At 37.6% G+C, this 23,590-nt stretch overlaps 1 protein-coding gene across 2 annotated transcripts in view; it reads left to right on the top strand.

Moving 5' to 3' along the window:
• Positions 1 to 22,896, top strand: part of march8 (membrane-associated ring finger (C3HC4) 8) — a 90,256-nt gene extending 67,360 nt beyond the window's left edge. Inside the window, exons 4-9 of one of the 2 annotated variants that reach the window (XM_024297839.2) lie at positions 5,538 to 5,617; positions 5,935 to 6,822; positions 14,109 to 14,289; positions 16,063 to 16,198; positions 17,927 to 17,941; positions 20,313 to 22,896. In XM_024297839.2, coding sequence (XP_024153607.1) covers positions 5,538 to 5,617; positions 5,935 to 6,822; positions 14,109 to 14,289; positions 16,063 to 16,198; positions 17,927 to 17,941; positions 20,313 to 20,617 — 1,605 coding nt within the window. In that variant the 3' untranslated portion in view covers positions 20,618 to 22,896. The remainder of the gene's footprint in view (positions 1 to 5,537; positions 5,618 to 5,934; positions 6,823 to 14,108; positions 14,290 to 16,062; positions 16,199 to 17,926; positions 17,942 to 20,312) is intronic. The other variant, XM_024297838.2, reaches the window with a different exon arrangement.
• Positions 22,897 to 23,590: the final 694 nt, after the last annotated feature.

Raw genomic sequence — 23,590 nt, 5'->3', positions numbered from 1 at the left:
GACTATTAAGTGCAGTTGAGGCATAAGATGCCCCCCCACACACACACACACACGTGCACTCCCGCCACCACAGTCCTCCAGCTAGCGGTTTGAAATGCTGACACAGCCGAACGGGATTTCTTCAGCTATGAAACTGGCAGATGTTTGACTTCAGTGCATGGAGGAATTCTCCAAAAGAGTTTGCCAAGTTGGCAAAAACGGTGTGTCTTTTTGTTACAAAGTTGTACCAGGAGTTGGGTTCTTTTTAGCAATTGCAAAAATATTCAGCGAATTTAAGATTTTAAAAAAGTCAGTGTGGGTGTTTTGCCTTTAGGGGTGCGAGACATGTAGTGATAGTTGCTTGGTAACTGTATTTAACAAACCTTTACCTGCAACGGGGAGCTCGACGGGATGGGAACTCCACCTCCTCTCATCCTTTTCCCATCTCTTTCCAGGAATCTGATTTCTTCAGATGGCAGCAATCCAGCTTGTTGTCATTTAAAAAAAAAAAAAAAAATCCTACCTGGACCAGCATCCCTCTGACAATTGTGCGTTAAATGGAGTGTAGGAAATGAGGTATTAGCAGCGGACAGCCTTAATTAACAGTCAGCAGTCCTGCTGCCAGCTGTTGTTTCCCAAAAGGAGAATGACAACATTCACACCTTCTCCTCCTTCTCCTTGTTAAAGGAAATGTTGTGTTTTTTGGAACTGCATCTCCTTGTCAGCTGCATGAATATGCACCACAAGACTTTATATTTTTACGATGCGTGCCGTGTATTTATAAGTCTCCCCGCTCGCTGCAGCATTGGCAGGATAAGATGAAAGCTTTTCATATTTCTAGCAATGACTCAAATGTTCCCATCGCTGAAATAATAGGAAATGTAGGTCAGGGTGTTTTGTCTTACAGTGATGGCTCTGTCTAAAAATAAAGATAAAAAAATGGTTAATTTACGCATGTGCTAACTCTTATGGTTTTTTTTTTTTTTTTTTTGCTGACAATTTAGTTTGATGTTTCGCTAAATGCAAGTACATAAAAAGCCAATGATTAAGTTCAAATAATCTACAACGTATGAATGTTACAAATAGCCTGAGGATGGTTTTTACGGTGTAAATAGGGAGGTATTAATTGCTTTCTACTCCTGAATGTAAGTTAGAAAAGCCTTCTATGTTTTCTGTGTTTGCTTGTTTGGCTCCCAGAGGAAAGCCTGTCATGAGACAGCCAGTGTTAGATTTATGTAACAGGGAAAACAAGCTGCAGAATTTAGCCAGAGGCTAAATTCTTTCATAAAGTTGATATTGCCTTCATGAGTGAGCCTGTCACTGTGGAGGATCTAGGTAAAAAAAAAGACAAACTTTACCTTTTTTTCATTTCATTACCTTAAGTGCTGCTTTTTTCTGTAAGGAGGAAATTATTTAAAGTATTATGGAAGTATGCAGGTAGTGAGGGTAATTAATTAAGTTAAATAGGAGAATGCTCGGAGTGTATCTGCATATCTAAAAGCGGCGGAGTGTGGGCTGCGGATTGCCTGTTGATTTGGCAGGAGTTGATTTTCCGCCCTGCGAGGTCAAGAGGCTTAGCAGCAGCCCGATCTCTCTTTAGCACTCAGCCGTGGAGCTGGGAGAAGCCTCCTACACCGTTTGCAAATGAGCTAAAGCATTACGGTCCTCACAGCGGTGCAAAAAATAAAAAATAAAAAAAAAACACAGCATCTCTGTGGGCTGCTGCTGATATTTAGCAAAACATCTGGTCGTTCTCTAAAGCTGAAGCTGCAGTCTGGAGGATGACATGCTCCACTGCTGTGGAGAACGTCACAGGCCTGATGTTCAGATGAGCTTCAGGACGACTCTGGCTGTTAAAGACATTTAGGTTGTGGGATTTTGGTTAAAAACTTCATAATCATGATTAAAACACTACTAAGAACGTTTTTTTTTTTTTTTTTGTTAAAATTGTCAGTGTTGCAAAAAAGTGGTTTTGTTTTTGTCTTGCAAACAAATCTGGTTGTGTCACAAGTAGCATCAAATTAGACTTAGTTAGTCTCACTGCTAAAATCATAACAACGTTAAACTTTTTTAACTTTTTTTTTGCAAAAATGCAACACCTTTTTGTCAAAAATGTTACAAAGAAACATTGACGAAAACTTTATTATCATAGTTTTACTGTCCAAATATTGCAGCTAAATAAAAAAATATTTTTTTTTCCTCTGGATTTCTCACTATAAAATTAAAAACCCCTCTCTCGTGAAAATAGTTTTTTCTAACACATTCTTGTAGCAAAAATAACCTTAAAATTGTATTTCTAAGCATTTATTTTGTCTAATCATTGTGAATCGGTTGGGAAAAGCCTGTAGCAGCAACATAGAAGCTCCTCCGCTCTATTCTGATGCCTCCACTTGCAGACAAATAGATCCATGTATGTTTTTGTTTTTATCATTTAAGCTGGAATCTGGATCCAAACTGTTTGGCTGAATAACTTTAATATTTTTTGTTGCACCGGTAATGTTAGATATGGGGAAGTGGGGGCGGGCTTACTCGATGCCAACAGTCACACTCACAACTCAGAGGTGAATTTCTAATGAAATCCTGCTATTTGCAGAAACTATGACCTAAAAAACGACAGTTTTATGGATTTTTACTCATAAAAAATTGCTAAAACTCATAAAATTTCCATAAAACAAACAAAAATTAAATGATTAATTAGCTTTTTTTTATTTTTTGTAGTAGAAATCTGATATTTGACACAAGGTTCCACTGAAACGACTCTATTTAAAATTGTGTTGCATGTCAGAGAAATTATCAACCAGTTAGGTTGCTCTGCCCGTCCTGCACAAACCAGTTGAGGTTTCACTGAAAATATTGTATTAAACAATTCTTTTGATCATTCACAAAAACATGAAATCCTGTTTGTCTCGGGTTGAAGTTTGCACGCAGTCCCACCTTTGTGATCACATACTGCCGGTGTGTAATCACAGCGAACGGCTTCCTCCACCCTCTTCATCTCCGCTGTGACCCGACTGCTTTTAGTGCTCAGGGAGAGAGCTGAAACCTCATTTAGCAGCCAACCTGAGAGGCTTTTTCTTTTCTCGTCTGAGGTCCCTCTCCACTCTCCACTTATTATAAACTGGACTCCACTCTTTGCATCAGCTGGGAGACTTTGAGAGAGCAAAGCTGAAGGTTAGAATGAAAAATAAAGATATCAAAAAGGCCCGAACAGAACATTTTTCTTTTTTAATTTTTATCTGTAATCTTTTATTTTCTGAGAGTAATCCACTCAAAGGTTGTTCCTGATTGATAAACTATACGTGATCAGCTTTAAAAGTCAAACTTGGCAATGGTGTGGATCATTTTATCTTTATCTTGACTAGAGGACAAAATGACACAAACGTTTTTTTTTTTCTCTCGTCTTCTTAGAAACTGCATGATGCGAGCGTTGGTGAACCTTGAACATAGATTGCTTATTCAAGCAAAGATTAATTGAAAATGAATCAATAAAAAAAGAAAAAAATCACATGGAGGACAGTGAACGAGAGCTGTGCTCCACCAAGGACAACGTCCAATAGAAAACAAGTTTATAAGCTGGTAGTTTAACTGATAGGAAAGTGATATTATACTTGGACGCCTTAAGAGGGATTATTTATTTATTTATTATTTGACTCATTTATTTCTTCAGAAAGCAATCTATTTAACAACCATTTTGCATGACTAAATTATGTTATTTATTCAAATTAAACTCACTTTTTGTCTCTTTCTGCACTAGAGTGTCTGTTCAGTTTGCAGCTCGTCCAAATACACAATAGAAGCACTCGTGTGAAGCTTCCTCAGCGAGGTATAGAAACGCTTAAAAAAAGAAAGAAGCGGTAAACCTCAGTGAAACTGCAACCCTAAAAAAGAGAAGAGCCTCATGTTTGTGCTCCTGTTATGAAGGAGGAGCTCATGTACACGCAGATTAACCGGCTGAAGGGCATATGTGGACAGAGGTTCCCCATCGATCGTGTCACGCAATGAGTATGAATTTAGTTAGAAACCAAATCGATATGTAATTAGTCTCTTGTTGAAATAACCAGGACCCCTGTGTCTTTATGTTGACCGAGCCAACAACCTCTGATCCTGTTCTTGGTGTTCTCGCTCTGTGAAGAGGATTTATAATAAATTCAGGCTAAATAGGAGAGGGTCCTTTTAAAATAAAAAAAAGTTTCAAGCAGGTTCCACATTGATACAAATTCTCCTCAATTTTGCCAATTTAAAGATATTTATCTTGTTTCTTTGTGCACAAAAGTACCAGGAATTTTTTGAATGCTCTTAATTTTGAATTGATTCTTTTCTTCATGTTTCTTTTGCTTCGTTTAGAGTCCCACTCTGAGGAAAACTGTATTTTTAACATGTTTTTGTGGTATTTTTCTAATGGTGGGGGACATAAATTAAGAAATTAAGCTCTAAACTACATTTCTGAGTATTTTTTATTCAAATTGTTGTGAACGAGGAGCTATAGGTGAGACATAGGATCTACAGTCGGCAGCCCACAAGCTTCCTGCTCTATTCTGATTCATCCACTTGTAAACAAATAGATTCATAAACATCTTTGTTTTCCTTGCCTGATCTGGCATCTGGATCCAAACCGTGGATTGGATAGCTCCACAATTGCTCGCTACTTTTTTTGCGCTGCTAATGTCAGTTTGAGGCCGTAAGCTAGTGGGAGAGAGCGTAAACAGATAGATGATGGGAAGTGCGGTAGTCTTACCCGGTGACAATAGCCCCACAATTCAAAGTCAAATTTCTAAGGAAATTTCTGTAGAAACTGTTTTTTTTTTATCTAAAAACTGCATAATCATAATTAAAAGATCACTGGGAACACTTTTAAAATAGATTAAAAGACATCCAGATCTTTAAAATATGTTTACTTTTCAAAGCTAAAGCATAAAGCTAAAGTCCGCTAGCTTGATGCTAACATATAATGGGGTTTCCCATAGGACGGCTATTGCTAACGCTCAGTGCTGACTAAATGAACATCTTTATAAACTCACATGAATTTTCCAAACTCTTTTAAGGAAACATTTTTAAAGTAACCATTTGTGGTCTAATGCGCAGTTTTTTGCTCATGCATTCTTCTGCTTGTAAAAAGTGTAAAACCATAGTGTGAGCTCCACCTAGTGGCCAAACTGAAACGCCCTCCAGGAGAAGCAGAACAATGTTTATAATGTTAATGATCTGAACATTTTTGTTAGAACTTCTTCTTTAGAGAAACCATGGAACACTGTATTCTACAGTATGTGAGCTGAATCAGATTAAACTCAAAATTGAATTGAATCAAAATTGAATGGGTCGAAAGAATTGAGAAAAATTTAAATCGAATCGATTCAGGCTCTTGAGAATCCAATTGATTCACGAATTTATTAACAATACCCATCCGTAGTTTTGTCCTTAACAGATTTTATTGCAGACAAATTGGATCTAGTAGATGAGGCATCAGCACTGTGTTCAACCTTAGACTTCTGCTGTTACTACTGGAGATGTGATACTTTAATTTCATTTCCTTAAAGATGGTTTTGTTTTGTTTTTTGCAGGCGGGAAGTCCAACTTCAGTCAACGCTCCATGCAGTTTCTCAAGGACGTCGGTTTCTCCCTCTAGCCAAGACATCTGCAGGTACAAACCACTTTAGGCTTCATGTATGGCTGCAGTGTTCTTCATATGAGCACTTGAAGGGCATTAAAGTGACTCTTTGAGTTTGTCTGCTACTGAGCAGGTTCCTCATTAGAGTAGGTTTACTCTTTAAGTTAGAGCAATACAGTTGAGCCATTGTGGCGATAAGTTTAGTAAAAACAGAATCATGCAAAACCAAAACTGTCTGTCCTTTTTTTTTATTTTTTTAAACCACCCTCCCCTTTCTCTTTTTGTCTTTTCCCACATTCGGTCCTGCTGTCCTCTTCTGTCTGTCACAAACATGTCAAACACGCTAACAGCAGCAGTCAGGATCAGGGTTCTAAGAAGCAGACCGCTGTGGTTCTGCTGAACTCCAACGGTAAAATCTCTCACGGGTCAGGGAGCGTTTTAGTGGCCACCCTCTGCACCGATGCCCCGCCCCCCTGGAAGCAGGTCAAACAGAGAGACTGGCTGTCGCTGCTCCGCCCGGCCTCCGTAAACATCCGACCCGGCGGCTCTCTCAGGTTTTCGGTGTCACTGAATGACGTGGGTCAGCGTGTGGACGGCCTCTGCCGCGGCCTTCACTTCATCGACCGCACGTGCTCAGACGGAGAGCTGGACACGAACGAGTCCACCCAGCGCCCCGGCTCGGAGCAAAGGGCGCAAACGCTGAACCCAAAGCTGATCCCAACCCATCAGAGTCCTAATGGCTCCAGAACCCAGCCCCATCTCATCCCGTCCTTAACCAACAACCACAAATACATGCTGGGTCTCCCTACAGCTAACCACGTGCCCACCGACTCTACCCACGTCCACCCTTCTTCTGCACCAGGTTCTCACTTCCTCCGAGTCCTCCTCCCCTTCTCTCGATCGTCTACAACTGCCAGCTTCCAATGCTCCGAGATGGGCAGCTACGCCTCCCATCTCCACATGAACAAGTCCAGCAGCACCCTGCTGGAAGGAGCCGAGTCGGGCTTCCCATCCCAGGATCCGCTGGGGAGTGACGACGTGTTTGATGCAGGCAGGTCACTCCTAAAGCAAACAGGCCAGCCGGGGGCCCCTGAGGCGGTCACTGTACCCGGGGTCAGTGCAGCTTTGGCCCCTCTGTGCTACATGGACGAGGACAATGACCTCGAGTGCTGCTCGTCCCCTTTGTCAGAGAAAACCGGACCACTGTCACCCTTTTCCCTGTCTGCGGACTGCTGCAGGTGGGTGACTGTAATCCACACCCTTGTGACTGCTAGACCCCCCCACTCCTGTGCAGTTATGTGGCAGTGAACCCACAGCCCCTGGAGTAGTGGCAAGTTCCCCTATAGTGCAACTATCCAACAAATACTGAAGCACAAAACGTGCCTTGTGAACCCTGAAAAGTGCAGCTTTGAAACCATAAATGTGCACACCACCCTTCCTTCTTATCCTAATTCAAACCCTTCTGTGTCTGAGCTGAAATGCATTCATTCTACGCCATTTCATTGTTGCATCAGGGAACCACCATTCGTCTCATTTTTCTGTCAAGCCACGTTTCTAAGCTAATACTTCTTGTTAGTGGATCAATGACGCAGTAAAGTGTCTTATATCGGCTGTAAAAAATTGCAATTGATTTCACACAGAAGCTGGAGGTTTTGTCGTGAGAAGGAATGTTCAGGAGAGCGAAGAGGGCAAGAGGTCGTCGGTGTGGTGGGATTCTAGAAAGTCGAGCATGCTTCTGTCTGGGAAACTGAGAATCAGGAAGGACCTGACAAACAAAACAGATCCAGCTGGATCAAACAGGAAAGACGCTTGCAGTGTTATTGCTAACTAGATATATAGCATTACCCACAAAAAAAGCTAGTGTGAATGCTGTAAGCTGAATTTGGCCGCTGAAGATGCTGAAATTGATAGCTCAAAACACTGAAGCTGATAGCAAGCTAAAATATTAGCTAAATGTCAGATCAGCCTAAGAACTGTTAAAATATCTAAAGCTAATATATTAGCTAAACTCCAAATTAGCCTAAAAAAACAGAAAAAAGCCTAAATAAATCAAAAACAGTTAGCATGTAGCTGAAATATTAGATAAACTCCGAAACAGCCTGAAAAACTGAAAAAAGACAAAATTAGCCAAAACAGCTAGCGTGTAACTGAAATATTAGCTAAACTCCAAATTAGCCTAATTAAAAACAGAAAAAAGCCTAAATAAATCAAAAACAGTTGGCATGTAGCTGAAATATTAGCTAAACTCAAAAATAGCCTAAAAAACTGAAAAAAGCCTAAATTAGCCAAAACAGCTAGCGTGTAGCTGGAATATTAGCTAAACCCAAAATTAGCCTAAAAAACTGAAAAAAGCCTAAATTAGCCAAAACAGCTAGCTTGTAGCTGGAATATTAGCAACACTCAAAAATAGCATAAAAACAAAGAAATAAATGCTAAATTAGCTGGAACAGCTAGCATGTAGCTGGAATAGTAGCTAAACTCTAAAATAGCGTGAAAAACTGAAAAAAGCCGAATTAGCCAAAACAGCTAGCATGTAGCTGAAATATTAGCTTAGCTCCAAATTAGCCTAAAAAAACAGAAAAAAGCTTAAATGAATCAAAAACAGTTAGCATGTAGCTGAAATGTTAGATAAACTCCGAAACAACCTGAAAAACTGAAAAAAGACAAAATTAGCCAAAACAGCTAGCGTGTAGCTGAGATATTAGCTAAACTCAAAAATAGCCTAAAAAAAGGAAAAAAGCCTAAATTAGCCAAAACAGCTAGCGTGTAGCTGAAATATTAGCCAAAATTAAAAAATAGCCTAAGAAAAAAGCCTAAATTAGCCAAAACAGCTAGCGTGTAGCTGAAATATTAGCTAAACTCAAAAATAGCCTAAAAAACTGAAAAAATGTTAAATTAGCTGGAACAGCTAGCTTGTAGCTGGAATATTAGCAACATTAAAAATAGCATAAAAACAAAGAAAAAATGCTAAATTAGCTGGAACAGCTAGCATGCAGCTGGAATAGTAGCTTAACTCTAAAATAGCGTGAAAAACTGAAAAAAGCCGAATTAGCCAAAACAGCTAGCATGTAGCTGAAATATTAGCTTAGCTCCAAAATAGCCTAAAAAACAGAAAATAGGGGCCAGTTGTTCCTTAGCCCCCACCTGTGAGGATTGGTGGCATCAGATGATAAGAAAACCACATTTTTTTAGCATTTCAGGCTGAGTTTATTATTTTTTTGAAGAAATTAACAGATTTCCTTTTATTATTATTATTTTAATCTTATTTAAAATAAATGTGTTGTTTTTGTTATTCTACTAAGGCTGGTTGTTACCTGTCCTGCCGTCCACGGTTCACCTTTCACGTGTCGGCTTTATGAAGGGAATGTCAGCTTAGAAGCTGCAAGGTGTTCGCCAGAGATCAGGAGGCAGATTACGCCTTCAAATAGCCCCATGTGCACACCAGCAGTACACACAAGCACAACGTGCCAGTTCTCAGTCAGGCGGCAAGAAGCGTGAGCTCAGACCTGAGGCTGACCTCTGCCTCACAGACGTGTTTTTTTTTTTTTTTTTTTTTTTACCCTGTCCTGAAGGTGTTAATTATTTACCAGCTCTTTTATAGACAAAGCGATGCTTAGAAATCTGATTAGACTAGTTTCTCTGTAGCAAAACTGGATTTCAGTCAAGTTTGAACAGTTTTTTTTCCAACTTAACAGCCCATGACAACACTCACTTTTGCAAAAAAACAAGAATAGGAGATCCTATCTTTTGGAGTTTTACTGTATTGTCTTTATGAATAAAAATCTAAAATTTAAATTAAATATTTAAAGTTTAGCATTACCTATTCTTCAAGATACCATAACTTTTTTGACAAATATTACTCCAAACACTTGAGGTAATTTTTATTTTAAGACCTTTATATTTTCCCTCCATTCATTTTACATTTAAAGTTTAGCTAATATTTTACCATTATGCTAAATATTGGCAAAATTAGACATTTCTTCAGTTTTTTAGACTAATTTGGAGTTTAGCTAATATTTTAGTATCATGCTAGCTGTTTGGCTAATTCAGACATTTTTCCAGATTTTTAGTATAACTTGGAGTTTAACTAATATTTTAGCATCATGCTAGCTGTTTTGGCTAATTTAGACATTTTTCCAGTTTTTTAGGCTAATCTGGATTTCAGCTAATATTTTAGCATCATGCTAGCTGTTTGGCTAATTCAGACATTTTTCCAGATTTTTAGTATAACTTGGAGTTTAACTAATATTTTAGCATCTTGCTAGCTGTTTTGGCTAATTTAGACATTTTTCCAGATTTTTAGACTAATCTGGATTTCAGCTAATATTTTAACAGCATGCTAGCTGTTTTGACCTAATCGATTTTTTCCCTTTTTTTTTTTTTAGGCTAATTTGGCATTTAGCTAATATTTTAGCAAACTTTCATTTTCAGCTATCAGCTTCAGCCTTTTTTGCTTGCTATCTGTTTCGCATTTTCCATTATCAGCTCTGTTATCTTCAGCATCCACATCTAGCTTACAACATTCACGCTAGCTTTATTGCAGATAATGCCATATATCTAGTTTTCATTGGCCTTTAAGACTTTATTTTACCTGTGAAGGAAAACTTTTTAACCAAATGACTAAAGAGACTTCTTTTTGCAACCTAGCTCCTGTGGTCGTCGGAGGAACTGCAGCATTTAATACTTTTTGCTCTGCATTAAGTACAGGAACAAAAAGTTGAGCTTGATTTTTACCCAGCCTTTTTGTAGGTCGTTTTTAAAGCTTCCAACAATATTTAATGCCAGTAATTTGTTTCTTCATTCAGTAAGTGTCTCCTGAGCAAACGTGAGACGTTTCTTTAACAAGGTTGGGCCTTCAAAAAGTAAGGAGTAGCTTCTTAAAGCGTGTGGAGAGAAGGAAGGATGACCTGCAGCACTAATAGCAACGATCTCAGTAGTGTGTCACTGATTAGCGCGTTAGCTTTTAGACCTTAAACCACTCATGCTCGGAACTAAATGTTTCACACCGAGAGAAAGATTAGTGCTGTCAAAAAAAAAAAAAAGCTGCTAGAAGGAACGACGGCGCGCAGAGGCAAGGCTGGGCGTAAGGAAAAGAATGCCACAGGAGAAAAGTATGAGGAAGAAGAGATAACAGGAAGAAACTGAGTGCCTCAGCAGGGCTGTACAGTTGCCGAGCTTGTTTTCCTCCACGCCTGTGGTGCTTGTAATGTTCCGTGTTGCTTCTGATACTTGAAACTGAATATACTCCAACTGCTGTGCATGCAAAGACAGCGAGAGACGGTGTTGTGGCTGCTAGAAGGAAATTTGAGCTTCCCCTGGATATCCTGGTGACAATTATTTAATTTTTGCGGCAGAATTACATAATTTTTGCTTTGTTTCTTTAAAAGTAAAGTAGACGTAAAAAAGAAAATGAAGCTTATAATTGCACTTCTGAGTATTTCTCAGAATGGGACTTTAAAGCCTTTATAGATAATTCACTTTCTTTTTAGAAATAATTTAGAAAAAAATTAATTTTTCATCAACCATATCTTCTATTTTGTAATATTTCTGCTGTTCCATCATGTGGAGGTACGATTTATTTATTTTTTCTGTATTTATTCCCTCCTACATGGCGGAAAATCTGCATGAACAAGAGAATAATTTGTCGAACCTATTTGCTTCAGAAGGCAGCAATCCCTGATGAAAGCACAGAAACAGCCCATTTCCTAAGGCTGTTTTTTTTTAACCCTTTTAAATTGAAATCCAGCACAGTAGGCGTGGGATGGAATCTGCAGTTCATGATCATCTTCTCATCCATGCAGCCCAAACAAAGCAGCCTACCCATAACCATCAAAAAAGCCTCCTCTGGACATGTTAATTGTGCCTCTTCATGTGTTTAATCCTCTTCATCCTCTATTGGAATCCAGCTATTTTATTTTTTTTACTTTTCTTTGTTCACTTTGCCTTTAATCGCTTGGCCAGATCAGGAAAGTCTTCAAATAGAAAATGTTTGCGTACATGTGGGTGTGCATCTTCTTATCCTCTCCTGAACTGGGATAAAGTCAATCCCATCCAAATTCTTTCCTTCTTTTCCTCCATGCTTCCCAAAAGACTGTCATTACTGCTTGTTGTATAGGCCAAAAAAGCAGGAGTAATCCTGTTCTGGTAACATTTATTTTTCAACGGAAAAAGTGGTAAAAGAAAATAGATTGATTTCCCTCATGAGTTTTCTCCTCAGCTGTTATTTAATCAGTTTACCTTTAACACCTCTGAGGAGACGCGTGCGCTTTAATGCTCAGTACAAAAGCTTGTACTCCCTTTATAATTATCCCACCGGTCTGGCCCAAGATGCCTGACATTTAATCAAAGGGTAATTTTGGTGGAGCAAAAAAAAAAAAAAAAAAAAGGGAGCCAGTCAATATGCTGATATTCTCAGATCTTAATGATTCTTCTGCTGGCGTGTGGTTCACCTGATAATATATGAAACATTTCAGCTCCTTTGGTGTTTCTGCAACATTTTTGGCTCAAAAAAGTGTTGGAAACATACAAATACACTATAGAAAAATGAGCAACATTTATTATTTTTACTTGAAGTTAATCATAGAAATTTGAGGAATTTTAAATACAGGAATTAAAGTCAGAATTAAGGAATTTATTAAAAAAAATAAAGGTTCTGGATATTATATTTGTAGTCTAGAAATACATCTAGACTTCTTAGATTATATTCAGAATTTTGTGATTCTTGAATTACTTAGTGATACTTTTGAATATTTTATGATTTTTACTAAAAGTTCTGCAGATAAAAAAACTATAAAAATTAATAGAGAAAAACAGTAAACATTCTAAAAAAAAAAATTAGGGCAAAAAAACAGTTTATTTATTTACTCTCCGCCAAAAGTTCTGCAGATAAAAAAAAAATAATAAAAATTAATAGTGAAAATGTAAACATTCAAAAAAAAAGTAGGGCAAAAAAACAGTTTATATATTTACATTCAAACCTTCTGAATTTATATGTAATGATTTTATAATAAAATCACCAGAATTTTACATCAAACTAATGCCTTTTTACCTTTTTGCTTCTAAGTTATTTGCTTTTTTGTCAAAATTCTGAAAGCCGGTTCACAGCGCATGGAAGAGGCGCGGAACGGAGGTCGCTTCCATTTGGCCCCCTTGCTAACCTATAGTGTCGTTCACTCCAGGCGTTAAACGCCGCAGTCCTTTCTGTGGCCGGTTCTCACCATGCAGCAACCGTTTCAGCGTCTTTTTTTTTTTTTTTTTTTTGCAGAACGATCCGCATCAATCCAGGCAAAAAGTTACACAAATTCACTCCAGAAAATCTGGTAAATTTTCAAAATATAACCAACTTTTCACAATAAAATACCAACATTGACAAATGTGATCATATTTATATTTAAACAGACGGTAGAGATCATATCGTCTTTTATCAGACGTAAGTTTTTCAAAATAATTATGTTGTATATTCGTTCTCATTTTTAATATTTAAGGTGTTTTTATTATTATTTTATCAATTGTTTTGATTCTATTAGAATTCACTTTGGTGCGTTATCAGAGATTTATTTGATCATTACTTATAGATTCATTGATGGACCCACAAACTCTGACTTATCCTGCTTTGTTCTCCCATTTCCTGCATGTGTTGAGTTCTGCGGACTAAACTCCCGTCTATATACCCGACATTTTCACCTCTCAGTATCCACGGGGGTTTCATCGTTTCCTGTGTTCACCTTTGCATGCGTTCCGCGCACAGTCTCCTACGATCTGTCTCTTGTAAACACTCACTCCTCATCAAATGGATAATAAATCCACGCCTCGGTGCTGATGGCTAAATGACTGTAACCGGCGTCCTCCTGCCTGTCAGACAGCGCCAAATAAGTGTTTCGTAAATGAGCAGCAGGTCGCTCGTCTCTGTCTGCCGTCTAAAACCGAAAATGAAAGCCTCCTTTCACCTAATTGAATGTTCAAGTCGTGTGTGCCGAGAATATCTCCCTGAAGGTTTGCAGTGCAGGAACAGAACATCATTTAAGCCTGTTAAATCCTGTGGAGTGGTTTGTGAACATTTGACGACTTTGTTTAGTATTTAAAGTGTGGCTGATAATGGAATGAAAGTCAGGTTTCATTTAATACGTGTAGATCAACCAATCTCTTTTAGGTTTTGAACTACTTTAGCAAATTTAAGTTAAAAAAAAGTACATTTTTGTGTCTTTGGAGAGATTATCTGTGCAAATTTTCCGTAAAGCTGAAGCTGTGTCAGAGATCCGATCGCTCCAAAGCTTTAGGATGAAAACAATTCAAACGTGTTTGTCTTCATGGAGCCTGTTTGTGAACCACGAGTTCAGGCTGTAGCCACTTCCATAAACCCAATTCCCCAAATTTTAGCTATATTCTTGTAGAAATACCCAAAGTGTTTTCCTGTTTTATTTGTCGAGCAGACAAAAGCGCTGCTCCTTTTGATGCTTTTTTCCCTCTCTCTTGTCGGGTTGTGTGCCCCACAGCTTTATTCACTGTATTCTTTTGGCTCCCACAGGATTTGTCACTGTGAAGGGGATGAGGAGAGTCCTCTGATCACGCCGTGCCACTGCACAGGGAGCCTGCGCTTTGTCCACCAGGGCTGTTTGCAGCAGTGGATCAAGAGTTCGGACACCCGCTGCTGTGAACTCTGCAAGTACGAGTTCATCATGGAGACCAAGCTCAAACCACTGCGCAAGGTAAAGCCACAGACTGGGATTTTGAGAAAAACGTCACAAAATGTGAAATAAAAAATGACCCAAAAATGCTTAAAGCTTCTGAATCTCCCAAAGAAACGGGAGGTGAAGGGTCACGCTCCTCGCCTTTAATCGAACTGACCCTCCGACTGCTCCCTGGCAGGGGAGCGCACTTCCCTTCAGAAATCTACCTGTCCCAGTATTGTGCGACACTGAACCTTTGACCCTAAAAAGACTCAAAAGAGTCGAACAGTTTTGTTCAGGAAAAATGGGAGATTGATGTAAAAGATTACTTGCTTTCAAACAGGTGCACTTATATGTATATTTATGACTTTTCTCCACAGAAATCTATGCAACTTAAACTGAAATATTGCAGTTTGGAAGCATTTTTTCATGAACCCGTTGTGTCCAAATGAATGTTTTTCATATGTTAGCACATCTTAAAGCTATTGACAGATAATCTGCTTTGACACATTATGATTAAAATTATAAAGCTATTTATTCTGCTGAAGTTCAAAATGTAGCTTTGAATGAAGCTAGATGCTAAATACTGAGACGATGCCTGAGCTGCCGTTAGAATACTTTATTTCTTGCATATTCGTGATCTTTAAACGTTTGCATGAAATGCTGAAGATAATCACTCTTTGGATGTTCTGGCTCCTCTGTTACTTTACTGTGATATGCAGCAGGGATGTGGGGAACTGAAACACACTGCAGATGCCAAATACTGCCTCTACTGGAATATCTGTCAAACAAAAAGCTTTTTTTGTTTGTTTTTTTTTACATTAATAGATTGGTGGCTTTTATTTTTCTTTAAGCTTTTGCGTTAAACAGTAAAAAGAGGTAGCCTAAATATTAAAAAAGAGCATTAATCTTAAGAAAAAAAATAATAGAATGTAGTAGAATGATCTGTCCATTCAGCAAGTCATTTTAATGAAGTATTCTTTGTCCTTCAATTTGAACAGTACATAGAAAACATTAAAACACAGCAAAAGAAAACAAAAAATGATTTTTTTTTACATAAATAATGAATTAAAATAAATGATCTTAATTTGTTGATCTTAATGGAGTAAGAAGATATAGAAACTGTTTTAAATTCTACCCATTAACAACTTACCAAAGTAATCCTATAATAAAATATTAAAATCTGAAAACGAGAGTTTCATAAAATCATTCAAAAGGGTAAACAAACTAGAACAAAAAAAGCTAACTGCTAAATAGTTTTAGTTAAAATTGATATTTATAGCCCATTAATAAGTGTTTTTTTCTAGTTTTTTTTTTTTTTGAGTTATTACATACCTAATTGTGTTTTTTTTTATTTTTATTTTTATTAGTGACCAAATAAAGCTGGTGTAATAAGTGGAAATGACTTGGTAAAAAAAAACATATGTTAGATGAAATTGTGTTGAATAGAAGTCAAACTGATTTGTTAATCTGTGAACTGAAATCAGATAAATTCCATGGTTTGGTAAGGCAAGTTTAGTATTTTTGCACATTTTTTGTACAAAGTGTTTTTAATAAAACATTAAACACAACTTTTAAAATAAATATTAAAAGGAGAGATAATTGAAATAAAAAGAACTGAATTTAAATCAAGCTTAAAGTAACAGAGCAGATTTAAACTTTAGATTAAATCTAAGAATATTCAGAGTATTCATCCTGATTTATGTTACATTTGGAACATGAGTTAGGGAGGTATGCAATGACAAACAGCAAATGTTTCAAAGACACGTTTCTGTTTTGCTGCTCTTAACTGTTGATATTTCTCTTCTACAGTGGGAGAAACTACAGATGACAGCCAGCGAGAGAAGGAAGATCATGTGTTCCGTCACCTTCCATATCATCGCTATTACCTGTGTGGTGTGGTCGCTGTACGTGCTTATCGACAGAACGGCGGACGAAATCAGATCAGGTCAGTCTCAAAGGCACACAAACGTGTAGCTTATGTCGTTTGTAGTGTTTCAGTAACAATGTCAGCAACTTAGTCTTTGAAAATCAGGACTTTCTGAAATACAGCTTGATGCAGAACGGAGTTCTGGAGGTCACTTCCATTTGGACAGCTAGCGCAGTGATCGTTTCGGCGTCTGATCCGCGTCAAATCCTGGCAGGAAGTTACGCCAATACACGAGAAAATTCTGTCAATTTAAAAAAAAGAACCAATTTTTCACAATAAGTTACCGCTATTGATTAAAGCAATGATATTTTTGTATCTGAACAGACTGTAGAGAAATAAACTCCTGCTCTGGACGATAATTATCCTCCATGATTATCAGGATATTTCTGAGCCGTTTCTGATGCCATTTCTCCATGCAGGCTCGTTGAGTGTTCACGCGCGAATCTGAGCCTGTAGCGGATGGGTTAGCGTGTTGTTTTCCCTTTTTCCCGCAGCACCTTTGAAAGCAAACGTTTCATACAAGCAACTTGAGTTGTCGAAGTTTTTGTGATAAACCGGATCAGTCACATGACTAAAAAACAAAAAAAATCCTTGAAAATGTGAAACTGCAAATAAACGCGAACAAGCGTAAAAAATGCACAAAACAATGTAGTCAATTGATTTATCTAATTTTGAAACTAGGATGCAGGTTGATTCGATTAAGAATATAGCTGATCGATCTTGTTGGATCGATTCATTCATTAAGTTGATTAGAAAGCATTCTTTTAGTACTTTGGTGCTTTTTTCTCAAGTAAAACACACAAAATAGAGTACAAAACGTTTTTTTTGCTGGACTTTTTGGGGTTCGGGCTAAAAAAATTTTTTTAATTCAGCAGAATAAAACAAGAATTCCATGTTTTCAAATGATATATACTTAAAAACTGAAGTCCAAATAACATTTTTTAAGATTTTTCAGTTGCTGTTTAGCTTTAGCGCACTTATATGTTGGATTCTAGCTACTTTCCAGATGACCTAGCACCTTTTTTTTTAAGCAGAACTTTAGCGGCCCGGGACAAAAGTGTCAAACTGTCACATACATTTAAAGTGCGACCTTGGAGCAGGGAGGCCTGTCCCGTTTCAGGAACACCAGTCTGCCTGCTCTGCTTTTGGAGCTGCAGAATGAGGCAGCAGCTTCTGGGAGCCTGCAGTGTTTTCATGCGGCTCCTCATGTGGAGCATGTGAGAAAACACGCTCGCTTTCATCTAACAAGGCACCAAATTATATAACAGAACACTGAAAGATTTTACTTTAGAGTCAAAATGTTTCCCTTTCTTGATTAAGCAGATTATTTAATGCCACAGTAGCACTCTTCTGCTGTTAGATCCGTCTCTTCTTGACAGTAAGATTACTTTCTCGCCGTCTGGGTTTAAAAAAAGCGATGCATTAACCATGAGCTGTTGTGGCGTTCACTGGCAGTTCATCTGCTCTCCCTCCCACCCTCTCCGGGACATTTGATGCTACCAAGACAGGAACTGAGATGGTTTACAGATGGACGAGCAGGCTGCGTGTATTTAGTCCAACCTGATGATTCAGACTCATTTGTCCCTGAGGGCTGCCGGGTCCGGTCGCCATGGTGATGATGAAGTACTTTCCTATCCCGCTGCTGCTGCTACTGCTTTTTTATTTAAAACAACTTAGATGTGTAAATGTGTAAATTGTTCACTAAAAATGTCTTTTGTGATACTAACACTCTGTCTATTCATGCAGCCGGAAGAATCCCAGGTAAACATTTAACTTGGCCTTTTGACTGTGTTTTTGCCGTCAGTCTTTCCAGTTTGTTTGTCTTTCTCTGATTGTACTTTACTTCCCTTTGCTGTCCTCTCCCATCGTCGTTTATGGAGCCAAGCGTTTAATTTTTAACCTTAAAAACACGAGACCTCACTTAATAATTTACTTGTATAAATCCAGCAGATTTTTGAACTTTTACTATTTTTGTTTTGCATGTTTTTGGAGTAAATTAATCAATTTGAGAGTAAAAATAAATAACATTTCAGAAACATAATCCACAATAAAAGATTAATCTTAGTAAAGACAAAAATAGGGCTGTGTATCTATAATAATTGATTTGATTCTGATTTTTTTCGATTCTTTTGATCCACTCTCTTTAATTTAATTCAATTTAAAGTTTACACCTTTAGACACATGTTTAGAAATACATTATTAATCTATATGTTTTGAAGATATTGAGATAGTGAAATTATAATGATATTGTTAATACCATATAGTTTACATGGATTCTCAAATGGAGAAACTCCAACAATTGTTCCGCTTCTCCTGGAGGGTGTTTCAAGTTTGGCCACTAGGTGGCGATCGCGCTATAGATTTACACTTTTTTAAAGAAGAATAAGCAAAGAATTAATAAAAAAAAAAACACAGTTGGTTACTTTAAAAATGTTTCCTTAAAAAGTTTGGAAAATTCCTGTCTGTGAGTTTATAAAGATGTTAATTTAGTCAGCAATGTGTGTTTACGTCGACCAAGCGTTACTGTTAGCCATCCTATGGGAAATCCCATAAACGTTAGCATCAAGCTAGCAAACGTTATTTTTATGTGCTAGATCGATCTTTATTTTTATGGATTTATTATTGAATTATTAAGCTTAGATTGATTCAATAATTCAATTAATCGATTTTATTAACCCAGCCCTAGAAAAAAAAAAAGCTTAAAATGACATGATTATGCCACTTTAGTTCATTCTTAAAACAAAAAATAAAAATTAGACATTCCTATAGTAAATGTTTCCACTTAAAGACCCACTCCTATCATCTTTTGATGGATTTTAAAAGATCTCCCATTGGTGTTCCAATAATTGTAGTTTTTCTTTAGTACAAAAAAACTGTGCTGTTTTCTGGGACATAGTTTCTGCAGAGCGGGACCACTGACACTGGGCAACCCGGCTGCCCCTCCCCCCTCCCTCGTTGCAACATATTTTTTAAGTCACAAATAAGCTCCTTTTTAAGCTGCATTTTTTTGTCTCCTCTTTATTCACAATGATCTGAATGAAGAAATAGTGTCCCATTATTCCAAAATGAACACGCGATAGGTGAAATCTATAAAGTAGAATTACAGATGTTTTTTTTTTTAAGTAACTGCTCTTTTTACACTTTTTTTTCCAAACTGAGATGAACATTTCCAAATTTTTCTCTCTTGCTTAAAACCTCCAAAATTCAAACCCTTATAGAAGAATATCTAAAATAAAGATATTACATCACATTTTTGAAGATTTGGAGAGCTGCACGTATCTGTACAGCAGATTGATTGACAAGGTCTTCAGCCAATCAGGAGGCAGAGCACAGACCGATGTTAACTCCTAGAGCATTATCGCATTATCAGCAAAAGTATTTACATGATTTTCAATATGTTGCATTTTTTTTGAGTGTCATAGATCCCTGGGTAACGTCTCACATGTCCTAGGAATGAGTGGACCAAAGGCCAAGTCTCCATTAATATTATTATTATTATTTTTATCAAATATCTTATTTTTCAGTAATTTTCAAGCATTTTTTTAGGATCTTTATATGCTGTTAAATAAACCACAGTTGAAAATAAAATATAAAAATAATATGGTCCTTGCAGTTAGTAGACCATAAAAACGACTGTAATTTGTCACATGTCGTCATATTTTGATATATATTATTGGATAAAACTTATAATTAGGTATATTATATTGGGTAAAATTACCAGGCAAAACAGATGTTGTGACTTTTTATAGCGAAAGTGTTTCCAGGGTTAATAAAAGATTAAAAAAAAAAAAAAGCTACAAAAATGCATAAAAAATATTACAAAAAAGCGAGACTGTGAAACTGTGATGCAGCGAGGGAACTCTATATGGAACTCATTTTTTTTTTTAATGTCCCAAAAACTGGTTAAAAGCACAATTTTCATGGGAGTGAGTCTTTAACTGATGTATTTTATTAAAAACGATCTGTTCAGGTTCGATCTATAAATGTGCCGCAGCTTGTTTAACCGTCTTTGTTTTCCTGCTGTTTTCTATCCTAACTTTACATGTAAAGTTAATCTTCTTAGATGCTTTTTTGTGTTTTAATATTTGTGGTTTTTTTTACTTTTTGACTTCTGTTTGCTTCTGTTTCACAGGAATCCTGGAATGGCCTTTCTGGACCAAGCTGGTGGTGGTGGCCATCGGCTTCACAGGCGGACTGGTTTTCATGTACGTCCAGTGCAAAGTCTACATCCATCTATGGAAGAGACTCAAGGCCTACAACCGGGTCATATACGTGCAGAACCGGCCGGACACGTGTAAAAAGTTGGCCCTGGAGAAGCCGCCGCTCCTGGAACCCAACCCGGAGAACAAAGAGATGCTGGCCCACACTCAGTCGGACACAAACTCCTCCCAGTATACAGAGACAGAGGACTACAGCATGGAGGTGCTCCATGTCTGACACCCGGTCCGATTTGTCCCCCCTCCAGCTTCTTGTCCTTTCTCAGACTGAGCCACTGTCCTCCTGTGTTTTCTTCCACCCACTTTTTAAAAATTTGACTCCCCAGGACGGACAGTTCGTTTGAGGAGGGCCATACATTTCTCTTTCTTGTGGATTCGTCGGACTTTCTTACCTCCCGTGAGTTCTTGGGCTAAGCTGGGTCGATGTAGCGCCGTGTGTTGAATCTCTGTAAGCTTCCAGATACTGCCATGTGTCAGCAGGACTTCAGCTCCGCCGGTCTGGGTCTGACCAGGACTCGATCTGGACACGCATCAAAGCACTTTTATTTTTTTAATGCCCCTCGACACGACCCCCCCTCGACTTCCTTTCCATTCTTTTTCTTCAGTGTGACCTAATTCCTTAATGTTGTTCGTTTTGGGGGAGCACAGTGAAAACTGAAATGCACAAACTCACAGATTTAGCCCTCCCTCGGACTGCAGAACAAGGAATCGAGGTCAAAAAAGGATGGAAGAAACGCTGAAAGCAAGAGAAAAGGGGCGAGTCGTGATCAGTCACTCTGCCCTCACATGAACTTTTTGGAGTCTGAGAATGTAATCTTTTTACATAATAAAAAGAAATAAACTTTGACATTTTTTTATTTACTGTTAACGGGAATCATTTCCTCGTCTTGGAAGAGGTCGTGGAAGCCTTTGAGCAGAACCAGCGTTGCTCACCTTCTGTTTCCTACTTTGTGAAAGATTCAGTATTGGCAGTGTGATGTTCCATGTGCAGTTTTTTAGTATTTGTTGCTTAGTCGGACATGAGAAATCCTCAGCTTCCTGCTCTCGGATCTTTCGGCAAATGGATACAAAAAATGAATCACTTTCAAAGCTGCAGATCTGGACTTATTATCCATTTCAAACTGTTTCCAGTAACTAGATCTGAGTATTTGTTGTAGATTCAACTGAGAATCTCTATTTCAGCATTTCATCTTCTGTATCCTCCCACTTGTTTATTTTTAACATCCAAATTCAAGTAGGGGAATCATTTATTGTTGTAAAATCCGTGGAAAGCATCTAGACTAGATCGCCCTCTGCTGGTGGGAAGCTGAAGGTGCAACCTGAGTCAGGAAGCAGAGGACTTCTTGGGGATAAAGTGTTTCTGGGCTTAAAATCCTAATAATTTTGTTTGTTTGTTTGTGTGGGAACACAGCAATGCTAGGCTCATGTTGAGTCTCACAGCCATTCTTGCAACATGCACATTTACGTGAAACAACAGGAATGATCCGACAGTTCTGCTCAGCCGCAGCAATAAACAAGAGCAGCGCTTTGTTTTTGTAAAAATCCATATTGTGTGCATTTTGTCGGTTTGAGAGCTCAATCCTAACATCATTTAGAAGAAGTTATCAATTTCAATTTAGATCATAAAGTTTCCTTTGAGAAGGCTCAGTGCAAGTAGGTAAAAAGTGCAATTACTCCTGTTCCACAGTAATATGCTGAGGTTTTAATGGCCAGGGTGTCCTCTGGAGATGAAATGTGCAACTTTTTTTTTTTTTTTTTCTGTGTTTGTATTTATTTTGCAGAAAACAGTGCAGTTTGTCCATTTAAAAATCCTGTTTCATGAGTAATTTTATGCAATTTCCATATTGCGTTTTCATCAGGCGATAAAGTTTATGTAGAAAAGTTGTCTCTTAATTTAAACTTCTAATCACTTTCTAAACCAAAAATTTAGTTTTCTGCAAAAACATACAGCATTAAAGTTGATTTTTTTTTTTCCTTTTTTTTTAAACATGATAAGTTTGGTTTCCAGAAGGTTTTTTGCGGAGCTGGCTCCATTCATGAAGTCTGTTTGATGATGAAAGGCCACCTTTTTTTTGAAATTGATTAAATTAAGTGTAAATCTACTTTAAAGCATTTTTTTTCTAAGTCCATGTCTGGGAAAACTGAGCCTTATACTATCTCTTGCCACTGATTTAAAATTACTTTCTCAGGCACAGTATTTTAGTTGTTCTTTGGTCCCTCTTGTTCCATCATGTTTGAAAGGTGTAACTTGCATAAAAGCAGCGTTTGTTTACTACTGACTGGACTTGAACTTATGGCTGTTCCCTCGTCTTTTGTCATTCCTCCCGTTTGTGAATTTTTTTCTTTGCTATAGTAACAGTAATGGAATTTGTTTAAGGAAAAAAAGTACTTTTTAAGAGAAATGGATGTGTTTTCAGTTCATTTCACATGTTTGAACAAATATGTAGAATTAAAAAGCAAAAAAAAAAAAAAAACCCAAATAAAATTACTTTTAACACATTTTGTCATGTCGGTTACAAACCCGAAAAGTAATTTTACAAGAAATGTTGGACTTGTGTGATTGAGATTCTCCTGAATCCATAAAAACTACAATTCCTTCTCCAAATTTTAGTAATTTTTTCTGTTATTTTGAAAGGGTAAATGATGGAATTTAAGCCTTTTTTTGACATATTAAAAGAATGTCTCATCTGAAGAACCGTTTGTTATGCACAAAAATACAACATTTTACCTGGGGGTGTCCAAACTTTTGATCCCCACTGTATAGTTGCTATAAAAAAAAGCCCTAAATGTGGAGCTAATGCATTATTAAGCAGTGGTTGGAAGAAGGGGTCCAGATCCGGCCCTCCAGATCATTTTATATTTTTGTTATTAATGGCCCAAAGTTATCTCGCTCTGGTAGCATATTGGAACACATTCTCATTCCCAAATCCTCACATATTGGCGTATGGTTAAGGACTAAGGTGTCCCTGACTCATCTTTTTTTTTTGCTTGTTTTTACATGCTAACTGTTCCAATTAAATCAGGGGTCCCTAACTTCTGGGCCACAAATTGGACCACAGTGGTACCGTAACCTTAACCTGGTATGATGCGGACCAGGCTAGGGTAAGGGAACTGGTACCAGACGCGTCCAATGTTCGGTCCGCCTTAAAAAGTTGCGTTTTTTTTTTAAGTTTACAAAATTTCATTTTAGCGT

Source organism: Oryzias melastigma, linkage group LG15 (assembly GCF_002922805.2).
Source record: "Oryzias melastigma strain HK-1 linkage group LG15, ASM292280v2, whole genome shotgun sequence".
NCBI classification, from domain to species: Eukaryota; Metazoa; Chordata; class Actinopteri; order Beloniformes; family Adrianichthyidae; genus Oryzias; species Oryzias melastigma.
This window is presented reverse-complemented; position numbering and strand designations above follow the sequence as displayed.